Genomic DNA, 14,666 nt, shown 5'->3' with positions numbered 1-14,666 from the left:
CCCCCGACCCTCACAAAGCTGTTCCAACAGCTGTAACTGTTCTGTACTATAATGGGAAGCTTCTAATGCAATTGGAGATTAATAGCAGGGTACGCCAGACTTATTTTTAATTTTTCTCCTCCTTTTCAGGCTGTGGCCTGAATGACTCTCCAGTGGGGCTGGCTGCATACATCTTGGAGAAGTTTTCTACGTGGACTGATCTTGAATTCCGGAAACTAGAGGATGGCGGTCTAGAAAGGTGGGAACAACCTCTTCCTCTGACTCACCATCGGCCTCTTGCCCTATTCTAGAGGAGGTCACTCAGCCCAGACTTATGTTTAGATCACATTAGTCTCTCAAAGCTCTGTTGCGGTAATTTGGTTTACCTGCCATCCTGCAAGGAAACTGTGTGGCCACAATAGAACAAAATTACACTTGTGTTGGCAATCATAGAAAAGAGGCCAAAAGTGAATGGGCCTTGAAGACTCATCTACACCCTCACACCTATCTGTGATCCCTCCAGGCCATGGTAGAGGTACACTGGCAGTGTATGGAAGAAACTTGCCCTGCCACTGCCCATGTGGTGTCTGTTTTATGGATAAGCAGAGGACTTTTCGTTTCTACGGTTGTCATTCTGGCACCTCTCACTAGAACTAATATCATATTTAAAAAACAGCAGAGAAAATGTCAGGGAAGGTGGAGGGAGGAGGAATCTGGTTTATACCAAACACCAAAGATTTTTTGCTCACAAAATACCATTTCTGATTCAATCTAATGCAAATCTTTATCTCTTCACAGATTTATTTACTTTAAGATAACCATTGTCATAAAAATGTATACTTACAGTTTGCTACTAATGGGTCAGTCTTGGCTTGGGGTAGAAATCTGTGTGTGAGACTCTAAAGAAGCCCTAAAACTTGCTGAGCTACCTGGCTGAAGCTGAGCCAGACTGCACATTAGAAAAAGGCCAGTGAAAATTATTTGAATATAATGTCTCCCCTGACAGGTTTACTGTGGGGTATGAAACCTATATTCATAGCAAAGACTGGCCAAGTTTCTGTAGTTTTTTTAATTTAGTCTTTTATTGAAAACGTATGTTAGTGTTTAGGTTTATGAAAATAAATTACACAAGCTGCCCAACATGCTCTTCTGGTCTCCCCCTTCACTGAAGGGACGATATAGGTGGTGCTAGTTCGTGGCCTCTTTTGACAGTATTATTGGAGCTGGGATATTTTTTGGAGTCTGTCTCCCTTGTAAGGATGTTGAAGTGTTAGGCTTTACATGTCTATATGAGTGCTAAATACTCAGCACTCCCCCTTCCTGCTAGCCTAAAATGTTTGGGCTTGCAGGAATGGGCAATGCTAAAATAGTTGGGGTAGCTCTGAAATACCTGAGCTGTAGGAATGGAGGGTTGGGGTGAGAAATTGTGTCAAGTCCTTTCTGAATTAGTGCGCTAGTACTATTTTTTGTTAGCCATTTTTGCTTTAATTTTTATAATTTAACCAAAGTAAACAGCCATAAAGATTTGAAATGATTATTCTACCATAAACTAAACTACATTCAACTCTCCTGAGGCCATTTCTGTGCTGACCTTTTCAGGAAGTACTCTCTGGATGACCTTCTCACTAACGTCATGCTCTATTGGGTGCCAGGCTGCATGGTTTCTGCAATGCGTTTCTACAAGGAGAATTTCGGGAAGGGGATTGGTACGCAGAAACATGAGAAGTAAGAGGCTTTCTTTACGTGCTCCTCCTTGAATTTGCACATACATGTGTGCTAGTGACATGGTGTGGGTTAGTGAATATTGTGGGGGAGAAGCTGCATCACAGTATGTATTTTGTGCATTGATTGGACAAGTCTATTTCTTGACTTTTGCTGTATTTTCCAAATGTGCTGCAGTATGTTGCTCAGCAATAAGAGACTTCACTACAGCAACTCTGCTGTTAAACTTCTGGTGAGAATTACCATGTTTACACCTTAGTGAAGTGAGAGAGAGAGTGTGCAAACAATTTGAGACCTTAGTTCAGGTAATGAATTAAACTGTATTTGCCATCTTGACTGAATCTTGTAGTCAGCGTTCACTTACATAGCTTACACCCTTGGTCATCTGGTTTTGTTATCCTGCTTATCTTGATTTGGGGTGAAGTTTTCAAAAGGGCTTAAATCCCACTTTCAAAATTGACTTAAGCATATAGAAGCCTTTGTCTCATTGAAAGTCAATGGTACTTAGGCGCTAAAGGGGAAGAGTTTCAAAGACCCGAATGGGAGTTAGGCATCTCATTCCCATTGATTTTCAATGGGGGTTAGATGCCTAACTGACCTTTGTACCTTTGGCTACATATTCAGTAGAAATGGTACAGCTGTGCCGTGGTGGTGCTTCAGTGTAGATGCTCACTACAGTGATAGGAGGGGGATTCTCATTGCAGTAGTTAATCCACTTCCCTGATAGGCAATAGCTAGGTCAAGGGGAGAATTACTGTATTGGCCTAACGCTGTCTACACCAGGTGTTAGGTTGGTTTAACTATATTGCTCAGGTATGTGGAGTTTTCACACCCCTGAGCAACATTGCTGGGTCGACCTAACTTTTTACTGTAGACCTGGCTTTAGAAAAAAACCCTCTTTAAGTCACTGTTGAAAATGGGACTTAGGTTCCTAAGTCACTTAGGGCCAGATTTGCAAAGATATTTGGGCACCTAAAGATGCAAATAGGTCAATAGTGTGATTTACAAAAATACCTGAGCCCTATCGAAATCAGTGGGAATTAGATGTCTATAGGGCTTAGGAATGTCTGAAAATCCCAGTAGGTGCCCGTTTGCATCTTTAGCACCTTAAATACCTTGAAAATCTGGCCCTTACATCCTTGTGAGAATTCTACTCTTGGTTTACAACAAATGCAATAAAATCCTAGAAATTGGACCCTTGAGGTCATAACCATTTGCTTCCACTCCACCTGCCTCTGCAGAATTGTTCTTTACAGTATATTCTTGTGTGCTTTGTGCAGTCCAGTTTTAAATGGCATAGATGGGAGAGTTTCATCCACGGGAGACTATTCCACAGGCTGAGCGACCTCAGTGCTATGAAATATTTCCTGATATCCAGCCTAAATTTACCTTTGTTCAACTTCATCCCATCATCCCTACCGAAAGCCCCTTGGAGCATTCTAAACGATTCCTTTCTATCACTGCTGTTTACACCCTTCAGATACATAGACTCTTAATACATTTCCCACCCTTCAGTTGTCTTGGCAAGTTCCCCATATTTAGTTCTAATCTTCCTTCCCGCATAAATAACCCATCCAGTTCCCTCATAGTTTTTGTTGCAGTCCTTTGAATTCCTGTCAAACGCATGATCCTTGGTGTAGTTTGATCAGACTTCCATTCAGTGGTTACTTCCCCCCTTCCCCTTCCTCTGGAAAGAACCTCCGAGGAACCTCATCTAATCATATAAGCCAACCTCTTGTAATGAGGTGGGACCAAGTAAACTTAGACCATCCGTGACAGGTATTTGTCCAACCTGTTCTTAAAAACCTCATGATAGGGATTCCACAACCTCCCTTGAAAACCCATTCCGGAGCTTAACTAACCTTATAGTTAGAAAGTGTTTCCTAATATTTAACCTAAATTGCCCATTACTTCTTGTCCTACCTTGAAATGGAAATGGAGAACAATTGATTACCTTCCTCTTAATAACAGCCCTTAACATATTTGAAGACTGGTATTTGCTCCTCCCTCAGTCTTCTCTTCTCAAGACTAAACATGCCCAGTTGTTTGAACGTTTCCTTATAGGCCAGGTTTTTCTAAACCTTTTATTTGCTCTCCTCAGGACTCTCTCCCATTTATCCACATCTGTCCTAAAGTGTGGTGCCCAGAATAGGACACAGTACAATTACGTTCCGCATCTTACATACGACAGTCTTGGTAATACACCCCAGAACATTAGCCCTTTTTGCAGCTGCATCATTTTGATTCATATTCAGTTTGTGATCCACTATAATCCCAGATCCTCTCCAGTAGTACTACCACTTAGCTATTTATTCCCCATTTTGTAGTTGTACATTTGATTTTTCCTTCCCAAGTGTAGTACTTTGCACTTGTCCTAGCTTGGTGTCATCCATAGATTTTATAAGCATACTCTACACTCTATTACCCAAGTTATTAATGAAAACATTGTGTAGTACTAGATCCAAGGCAAACCCCTGCAGTACCCCACTAGATATGCTCTCCCCAGTTTGACAGTAAACCATTGATAACTACTCTTTGCATGTGGTCTTTCACCCAGTTGTGCACCCACCTTACAGTAATATCAGCTAGATTATGTTTCCCTAGTTTGCTTATGAGAATGTCACGTGGGACTGCGTTGAAAGCCTTACTAAAATAAGATACATCATGTTGATAGCTCCCCCACCCTTCCACTTGGCCAGTAACACTGTCAAAGTAGGAGGTGAGGTTGGTTTGTCATGATTTGTTCTTGACAAATCCATGCTGGCTATTCCTTATAACACTATTATCCTCTGATGCTTACCACTTGATTGTTTAATAATTGTACCAATATCTTTCCAGGTATTGAAGTAGGGCTGGCTGGTCTGTAATTCCTTGTGTGCTCTTTGTTCCCCATTTTAAAGACAGGTTCTGTGTGTGCCCTTCTCCAGTCCTCTGGGACCTCACCTGTCATCCAGGAGTTCTTGTAGATAATTGCTAACAGTTCAGTGATTGCTTTAGCTAGTTTCTGAAGTATCCTGCGAGCTATTTCATCAGGTCCTGCTGACTTGAATACATCCATCTTCTCTAAATATTCTTTAACCTGCTCTTTCCCTGTTTTGGTTTGCATTCCTTCCCCCTTGCTCTTAACGTTAATTGTGTTGAGTATCTGTGCCCCTTCTGAGGGTACTTCACAAATTGTACGAAGTCAGTTCCTATATTTACATAAAATTTGAAGCCACGTCCTTTTAAAGTCTTTTCAGGTATTGGAGGTGATGGTGTCTAGTGGTTAGAGCCAGGGATTGGGAGTCAGTTGGATTATATTCTTAGCTCTATCACTACCCTGTCGTCACTTAACTTCTGTCTTAGTTTCTCCATCTGTAGAAGGGGAATATAATTCCTATTTCAGCAGGGTTCTGAATCTTGCTAACCTGTTTATAAAGCACTTTCATTCGCTATTGAAAAGTGTTCTAGAAGGACAAAGTTGTTTTCTCTTCTCTCTATCCCCTTTCAGGCTCCCTGTGCGAGTGCCTACAGGTATTGCTTCCTTCCCCAATGAAGTCCTGCACACTCCTCGGTCCTGGGCGCAGCAGAAGTACATCAATATCATCTCCTTCAATTTCATGCCACGAGGTGGCCACTTCGCAGCCTTTGAAGAACCGGAACTTCTTGCCGCAGATATTCAGCAATTTGTGGGGAGAGTGGAAAAGGAGGAACTCTGGCGGGAGAAGGGAAAATAACTCCCCTGTGTGAGGTGCCTTTAACTTCAGGCACTTGTAACCTCAGTATGGCCTGTGTTATGATATGCAAGCTTGCCTTGAACAAGATATAATAGAAAATAAAATAGAGCAGCTGTTTATTCAGATGTAGTATTCTTAGGGTGTAATAGTTACTCTTCACCAGCAGGCTGAACTGAAACAGTATAAGAATGTAAGATGAAAATGTGTCTTTTCACATGCAGAACTCTGAATGTCAGCATTGACACCTGTTAATTCTCTTTGCTTTGGAGATGCAGCGGGGAGTAGATCTTGTTTGATTTAGATGTGTCTTTGGAGGAGTAAATTTCCTTGAGTTACTACAACCATGTGGCATCTTGAGATTTTCAGCTGATGATAATCTATATTCAGGGGTTATGGTGTCACTTCTCTGCTAATAGTATGCATTAGATTTCTGTACTGAAAGGTGGGAAATGTAGCATTTTAATGCATAACTAACTGAACTACTGCAGCAGTTAATCATTCAATAAAGAAAAGCCTATTAAACTTCTGTGGTGAATTTTTAAGCTCTGTTCTGAGCAAAAGGAAAAACCTGACCTGGAAGGTTTTTGCTTACTTCCTCCCTTGCTAATATCTCAGTACGTTTCATGCTGTGGCATCTGATTGTAATGAGATTTCTGCTAGGCATGATGGGATGACTTAACCACTAACAGGAGGATTTGGGAGTCCGGGATGGAAGGGAAATTTTAAAAAAAGTTCAGCTCAAACTTCTCCAAATGCTGACTGTCCCCCAGCTCAGTAGGGACGTGAGCAACAAAATCTGCACGTGCTTTACCTCTGTTTTCATTAGTAAAATATTCTGTTATGTTCTCACTCTATTCTCTGTTGCTTGCAGGCACAGGATGTAAATGAAGAATCATCCTCTTGTTCCTAGAAAGAATTTGCCATAGGGAGGGGCCTTTTTTGAGTTATTCGAGGTACACTGTGGTGAAAGTGCTTTCCCATGGGGATGAGAGGGTGTTTGCAGGCCCTGATATGTTCCTTTTTTGATTAAGTCCTTGGCTTCTGGACACTCATATTTGTCTTCCTTCCCTCATACCCCCACGTGTGGTCTTACATTTCAGGGCAATAGGTCACCCTGTCACATCTTTACTGCTTATGCAGACATCTGCTACAATATCAGGAAACATTGCTGTATACTAATATAAATGAATATTTCCCCAGGGACTGATCAGTCACAGCACAGACAAAATAAGTGGAAGTGAAGTTTGTTATATGATGCCTGCCAGATCAGTTTTCTAATGTGAGTAAGTCGAAAGCTCAGAAGCAGTTTCATCTTCTTTCTGGTGTAGCTCTACTTTTAGGGGCCAGGTCTGAACAAAAGGAGGTAGAGGAAAGTAAATGAGTCTGTTCCAACTTCTTAGGTTACAGCAGCCCTCCCAGGCCCCGTCTTTAACAAGACAGTTGTTTTTTTCTTTTAAATGTTCCTGCTGATGGTTCAGCATTTGTTGCACTGAGTAATTTGAGACACCGATGATAAAGCCCACCAGCCACTGAGAGAAAATGAGTGAGCACCACATTCTGTACAACAAAGGAAACAGAATTTTATATCAGTTTTGTCAATTTTCCATGTTAAAATTTTTTCTTTTACAGAAAGACACTGTAAAGGCTACAAGAAAATGGAATTGACTGACCAGATCTGGACATAAAAATTAGGTTTTTCAAAGATCAGTAGAAATATCTGTCATTAATTTTTTATTTTTAATTAAGTTTGACTCAAATGTTCCCGTTGTCTCTTATTCAAGTTTCTAAAATACAGAAATCCAATTGCAGCAGGAGCTAATACTCTTTTCTTCATCTAGGAAGAGTGAAATGCAAACCTTACCAACATATATGGTGAAAACAACATTTTTTTAAAGTTACATTTTTAGTCAATCACACCTGCTAATAACACAGTTAAAGTAGTATGTCTAAAACTTTAACCTGTGTCCTGTCACTATCATGATCACGTGCATACTCAGTTTATTTAAAAAACGGAACAACGCACCCTGCTGTCCACTTCTTGCTTTATTTATAACAACACCTAATATAGAAAACTTGAAACAACCCCAGTGTCTGAATTGCAGGTTATGACATTATCCAAATGTGGTGATGGAGAAGATCTGTTTGCATCGCCTCTTTTATGGACAAAACTCTGGTGTGACCTTAACAGCTGGTTTTGATATCTGGCTACCACAGCTTTGAGCAAATTATACCCGAGTGTTGGATGGAGGACTTATTATCGGGAGCGTATGGTAATTGGTCATATTCTTCTAAAGGGTTCAAAAGAAGAGCCAGTCAACATTTTTTTGAATTTTCATGTTCTCCATTAGCTAATGATTGTGATGCAGCGATGATGAATAATGCTAATAAGAATGACGAATAGCTCCTTTCACAAAGAATGGGATTTGTTCCTAAGCCAGCTGGGCATCTTGGCATTCATCAGAGTAGCAGCTGATTTGTTGTAGATTCTGTTCTTTGTGAAACTTTTCACCCAGCAAAAGAGCTTGTCTCAGGATAGAAATTATTCAGCCAGGTGCTAAGCTGTTCCAAAAAGGATCCTCAAAGCAGTAGCCATGGCTTTCACAAACACAGACTGCTTCTCTGATCCAGGAGCAGAGCTCTTTAGCCGCTGAAAAGTTTCATTAACATAATTCCTTTCCTCCACCTCATTTTCTGTAAAACAAAGTCTTACAGCGGTGTTTGGTGAAGATACTAGGCTGGTCAGCCAGTTCTGATGTAAAGACAACCTTGGACTTTGAAAAAGTAGTTTTTACTTATAGAAGGTGCAATATACAAAGTGCATTCAGTGAAGATAAATCTTTGCTTGGAAGAGTTTGGATAGGAAAGGCTCTGGTGGGTACAGTCAAAGGAGACAAGGCATAAATCCATATTGATTTCAGGCCAGTTGATGTAAACACGGAAAATGATGCCCTTCATTTCACTTGCTATGACATGATTCTTATAACTGAAGTCTAAAACTCCTCCCTTACAGTAAATTTTCCACTCACAGTGAATATGTAATGCCAGGAGCATTGATAGGGTTTATGCTGATGCTTATAGGAGAATTAGGCCCATTCAGGCTTTGTTGGTTGTTTTCCAGCTAGTTATATTTATACACAGACAAGTGCTGAATGATCCCTTTTTACCCATAGGCGAGTTGTGCACAGCATGAGCTCCTCTTTCTTAAATTCCCGTCAGGAAGGGGACACCAGTTCCAGCACCAAAGTGCACTGTAGAGCTTACCAGGCTCCAACTGTGCCTAGGCCCTTCCACGAACAGGGACCATATTCATGCAAAGCACCCCATCTTAAGGGAGCAAATGAAAACTACATTTCAGGTAACCCTGCCTTTCTTCCCAAAGCTGACTGCATGAAGCATAGTCCCATAAAGAAAATTCTCTCTCTCTCGTGAGTTCTAATTAGAGCTTTGAAGACAGCAAATCACAATGTATTATTCCTGGCTAGTTAAATAGGTCAACAGTTCCACCTCAAAATAAAAGAATCCACTTCTACAGCCGCTGTTTCAAACTGCCATAGGTGATGGTCACAGAAGGGCCTCATTATTTCCATTTTACAGAGTGGCAAACTGAGGCGTAAATGGAGGCAGTGACTCTCCCAGCAGGTGAATGGAAGGTATAGAAAAAGAACACTGCCATGCTTATCCAAAGTGATAACTGATCATGGCCCAACTTGTAACACCTTAACGAGGCGTGACTTGCAGATGGTACTGAGCACCCACCTGGTTACAATCAGGCCCCTTTAAAGTGTCACATATGTCAAAAAGTGAGGCACCCCAAAGCACTGGTCACTTTGGAAAATCTTGGCCTTGGGCACCTGCTTCCCTCTCCCAGGCATGAGCCCCTGCACTATGCGCCGTCCTTTAGTTCAGTTTTTTTAAAACATTTTTTTAAGCTCATCACTTACTACCACATCTGTTAAGCTGAAAAATATGCCAGCTAGTCTGTATTTTCATGCTTAGTTGTCAGGAATGGAATATTAACAGGGAACTGTTTATAGGGCCATTGGGCTCACCACTGAGCCCACCTCCTTCGGTCATTGCCTCCAACAACAAGGACATTGTACAAACTCCACTCTGGGAAGAGCACTACTTGTTCGTGTGCACTGTCAGAGGTCAGGTAAGCGGAGGCTGAGTGAAGAACAAGCAAGACAGGAGGTGGCACTTAGATAAATGATAGAAACAGGGAGCGGCTTTGCTGTCAGCATTTCTCCAGTGAAATCTGAAGAAGGTGTGCTGCTGCTAAGATTTGCCTTTCCTCGCATGGTAGCTCTGGTTCAGTCCAACTTAGTGCGGGCAAGGGTTCACCCTGCTTACAGTCCTTCGCATTGTACTAATTCCCCTCCAGCTGAGCCCAGTCACATTTCCGTCCTAGTCTAGGGTAGACTCTGCAACAGCAGATGTAGACTGTGCTTTGACAGCATGTATTAACCTTTCATCTACCAGGGGTCTGAGTGACACTTCTATGAGCTTCTCTCGGCTGAGCAGATGGGAACCTGTTTTAGAAATAGACTGACGTGGCTGGGGTTTTTTCCTCTAAAAATAGATTTGTGCCTATTGTGCTCTAGCATTGCTCTTGCCTGGACGTAGGGGCTGAAAGGAAATCTGTCCCTGCACTCTCTCACACTGTAACAGTAATACTTTGATATTAACCTAGTTAGCGTATGCTGGCAGAAGGTTGAACAAAGGTATGGAAAGGTTCTTTCCCCATCTGAAAAATGGGGTAACTTAGATAAAGAAAAATTAAGCAACTTGCCCAACACTTCTCACTAACTTCCTGGAACTCAGATATAATGCTGGCCCCTGCTCTAACCCCTAGACAGCACTGTCATCTCCACTTTTTTTTTTTTTTTTTTTTAAATTGGGAAGTGGAAGGTATTTGCTTAATGACTCCTATTTGTCCCCGACACACAGCTCATTTTACTTCTCAGAATTCTTGAATGTTTCTCTAGAGAAGCAGATTTTGATTGTATGCTGTTTGGGGTTGAGCCACCTGAAGCACCTGGGACACTACACAGAAGCAAAAGAATCAGAGAAACCTGACTAAAGCTTAAACTACCTCCAACAGAAAACTCCCTTAGAGCTGCCACAGGCAGGTTGAGACACACCAAATCTTAAAACCAAGGCCTTATGGCTTCATAGAAAAGATGTCGCTCTAAGACACGTACAGAAACCTGGTTTTACAGTCAGAAGGATGAAATAGTACCAATACATTTGAGAATCTCTCAAGTATTATGCAGTAAAATCTGTAAGATATACAGAGTAGAGGATGGTGTGGTAGGAAGGTTGTACTGGCACTTATTTAGGGTGATCAGTACAACTCAGTTATGGCTTCACCATGAATAAGGCAGCCATCCTAAACTCTCAGTGATCAAACCTTGATACCCTAGCACACCCTCATGCACAGGGCTGTGATTTTGTCACAGAGGTCTTGGTAATCGTGAACTTGAATAAAGTCCATGAAATCTTGGAAAGGACTGTAAAAACACATTTGATGTAGCCCCCAAACTGAGTGGCATTGCAGCCTGTGCAGGAGATTGCAGTGCTACTCAGGGTTAGCCCATCAGCTCCTCATGGAGATGGAAGGCCAGACAGGTGTGCACCAGCTTGCAACGCCCAGAGTGGGGAGTCTGCCTCAGCCTTGGGGGAAGGAACTGCTGCTGGAGGGTGAGTTTGCTCTCCACCCTGGCCACGCCGCTATACTCTTGTGTATGTTGATGAAGCAAACACATTGGGTGATCTTTCTATGACTTAGCATTTTTCCCCCCCTTGTAGAATAGATCAGAAAGGGATTCCTTTTCCAGCAGCTGTGGCAGGGGAGCTTGTCTGGTGGTTAGAACAAGGGGACAGTGAGGCCGGAGAGCTAGGTTCTTGTCACAGCTTTGCCACTGACTCGGGTTCAGATCAAATTTCACAAAATGTTTAACTAAAGTGAGCACCTCTGACAGGCAGGCCTGAGCACCCGAAAAATCCAACTGAAGTTAAATGGGACCTACAGGTATTCAACACCTTTGAAAAAAATCAATAGCTGGATTTTCAGAGGCATAGGCACTAACAGCTCCCCCTGAAGCCTAACTTTAGCCATCCAGAACAGTCAATCATTGCTTCCTCAGTTCATTCTCAGGGCTCTTCTCTGAACCATTTTTCAACATCCTTTTTTAAGTGTTAACACGGCATTCCAGTATGGTCTGACCAATCCCCGAGAGAGTCCCATATTTTCTCCCCCAGCAACTCTTTTTAGGTTGGGGTAAGCTGCTGTACATGTGTATGGGGGAGAATATAGTGCTCTAGATCGTCATTTAGAAACCATGTTGACTCAGTAACCCCGCTCACAAGCCTCAGGGAAAAGTGACTGCAGCTAAAGTGAGAGTGGCCACGATTAAGTTGCTGTTCTCAGTACAGCTTTCAAACGTAGATACACAATGTGTAAAAAAGAAGGAAATTCTAAACTTAATTGCCAGAGTTGAGGCAAAATTGCATTGCTGCTTTTGCCATTTCCAAACAGGACTTATAGCACTCAATCCAAAATGGACATTGCAAATATATATTTAGCTTCCTTAAGTCAGTGAAATCCATATTTAATACTACAGAAGAGCAACATACTATCCTCTAGTCATAAAACCTGGTCTCCAGGAGGGAATTTCAGTGCATTCAGGTCTGTGAAGATCAATTTTATGCTGTACCAGAGCTTCTTCAGGAAAGAAGGGAATAAGCAACCACAGAAGAAAACTAATCCTACCCACCCCCAGGAGAGGGGACAGCTTATGGTGTCACCAGGAATCCAGATTCATTGAACGGGGGATTGCAAGTTCCAAATTGGAAGAGATTAGTAATGGAGACACATTGGATGTGGAAGGGTAGTTTCACATACTGGGCCAGCTAATTCACAGAGCCCAATTCTCTATGTTCTGTCAGAAGGATTAGAAGTTAAGGCCTTGTGTAGACAGCAGAAACACAGCTGGCCCCCATTCATGCCCTTCCCAAAGGGCAACTACTTATAGACTGTACTAACAAAGACCAATTTGAGGTCATCCAGAAATTCTGTACTTGAGAGAACAAAATTGGGGTGTCATACTTGCTGCAACTGAGATCTGAGAGCTCTGCACACAGACCTGACCAGTTTGATGTCAGATGTTAGCAAGAGCCAGGAGATATATCAGCAAGCCAGAGACTTGACCCCATGGGTCAATTTTCAGTGCATCTGCCTTTATTGGTTTGTTCATTGTTATGACCTGGGGAACAGCTGCCCTCAGGGTACAAAATACCTAAGCTTTGCTAGCTTTAAACTATCTGAAGCAGAGACACTTGCAGCTGTTAGATGCAGAGTACGAGCACAGCTGCCTGTTAAGTCCCTTTGGGATCTAGCAGAAATATTTGTGTGGCCATCAGGGCACAATAGGAAAATGGACATTGTGTTTGTTAATAGAGAGGGTTATAGATCGTTAAAAGAAAAATATTCTCCCTAGCAGAGGGAATCCATCCAGTAGAGATAAAAATCTGTTTGTTTCCAAGTATTGTTCCATCAAAGAGTAGGCATTGCATAGACCGTACTTCATAGCCTTTGGTGTGATCAGGTTAGTGATGACAGGTAGGCAGGAGAAAAATCTTTCACAAAGATCCTACTATCCTACCCACCACACTTCAACTATGGCTGAGAAAACTTCCCCCTCCACTTCTCCAAGGATGACTCCATCTTTTTGTAATACATTAGGTTGTCAGTGCTTGTGCTTCACTTTTTTCTTTTCTAACCTGAATTCAGTCCTTGCACAACTGCAAGGAGATGAACAGAAATGCACCCCGGTACAGAGACACCAAAACAGGCTCCATACTCCACTCTGGATAATGTGTTTTTTTGCTATGTGTACAGTATGTAGTATCTCTCGCTTTTAGTCACACTTGAATGTTAGGCCTCCCTAAAATTCAAGTTCCATAGAAACACCAAGTTCCAGGACACAGCTGCTGCTCAGAAAGCAAGTAATGACTTAGCAAGAAGTTGGAAGGTGAGGCAGTTGTTCTTTCTGAGGTATACCAGGCAGATTTGCAGGCCTCGAATCTTAGGAAATATGGCTTCTGATAGTTAGGATCAGCAACTCCAGCTGGGTCATTTGCTTATGTTGCTTGCCAAAGGATTTATAAGAGGTTCAGTAAAGAACGCACAATGCCTTTAAATATGAATTTCACATATGGTACAGTCCAATATCCACATTTGCTGAAGTTTCCATCCCTTACTGTGAAATGCTTTTTCTCTAAGGCTCAGCAAGGAATGTGGGGAGTTCCTATTACTGATCTAATTTTATTCTCTTGGAAACTTTCACCAGCACAAAAGAATGAACTAACAATCAGTGCAGTTTCTGAATTTCTTCCAGCTCTGAAATAGACCCAAAGGACAACATAGCAAACTTAGGTCAGAGCAGCCTTTATTCTGTGCTGCTAGGCAGAGGTCTTGTAATTTACTAGTGGATGCTTCCATCCCCCAGCCAAACTGAGAAAGTGAGTGCACTAGGTCATGCTACAGTTCAGTTATAATACCGTGGATACAAAAATGGAAAGGGACTGGATGCCTCAGGGAACTGGTAATGGATACAGAGCCTCTCACAGGTACAGTTTGTGAGTTCAACATTATCATAGGTTGATGGTGACCAAGAGTGGTTGCTACATGATGGTTTGTTGGCCTAGGTAAAATAAGCTTCTGCATCAGACCCCTTGCTAGCACTCAGCAGAGGCCATATAATGACTACTCAGTGAGATGGAAATTCCTCCCCGCTTCAGCTCGTTTTTGATCTAGAATCTAGAGCAGGGCTGCATGTGGAAGCTGGCACTATTATTGCCACTGTCCATGATGAATCTGTCCTGAGGATGAGAAGATTCATTGTCAAGGACTGTCAGCCTTCTGCCTTTCACGAGTGCAGAGAGGACAGACACCAAAGGAAATTAAATACTAAGCTCACTCTTGTCCTAGATATCAGACCCAGGACCTCAGTCAGTAGATCAGTGGCAACAAACGTTAAAGAACTGAGTTCTACTGTGGAAGACAACGATTCCTGACTGGTGTCCAGCCACAGCTAACAGGACAAGTGTGGGAGTCAAACCCTTCAGCATCATGATTACCAGTGAAGGTGCCTAACAAAAGGGGTGAGAACTGCTTACATAGATGCATGTGAAGAGGATGTTAAAGTTTAACTTGAACTGAACAACTGAAAAGTGGGATGGCAGAAT

The 14,666-nt window shown here is 42.1% G+C and overlaps 1 protein-coding gene and 1 long non-coding RNA gene across 5 annotated transcripts in view; one reads left to right on the top strand and one right to left on the bottom strand.

The window, feature by feature from the left end:
• EPHX1 (epoxide hydrolase 1) overlaps nt 1-5,939 on the top strand; it is a 44,771-nt gene extending 38,832 nt beyond the window's left edge. For all 4 annotated transcript variants that reach the window (XM_037895633.2, XM_043543569.1, XM_043543572.1 and 1 more), the window contains 3 exons: nt 130-238; nt 1,579-1,704; nt 5,192-5,939. In XM_037895633.2, the coding sequence (XP_037751561.1) occupies nt 130-238; nt 1,579-1,704; nt 5,192-5,417 (461 nt within the window). In that variant the 3' untranslated portion in view covers nt 5,418-5,939. The remainder of the gene's footprint in view (nt 1-129; nt 239-1,578; nt 1,705-5,191) is intronic.
• On the bottom strand, nt 119-5,198 carry LOC122465171. Its single transcript, XR_006289797.1, has 2 exons — nt 3,905-5,198; nt 119-3,151 (listed from the first exon to the last, which is right to left on the bottom strand). It is a non-coding gene; the product is annotated as an uncharacterized LOC122465171 (long non-coding RNA).
• Nucleotides 5,940-14,666: the final 8,727 nt, after the last annotated feature.

Source organism: Chelonia mydas, chromosome 3 (genome assembly GCF_015237465.2).
Source record: "Chelonia mydas isolate rCheMyd1 chromosome 3, rCheMyd1.pri.v2, whole genome shotgun sequence".
In the NCBI taxonomy this organism is placed as follows: domain Eukaryota; kingdom Metazoa; phylum Chordata; order Testudines; family Cheloniidae; genus Chelonia; species Chelonia mydas.
The sequence above is the reverse complement of the archived record's forward strand: the minus strand, read 5'-3'. Positions and strand labels throughout refer to the sequence as shown.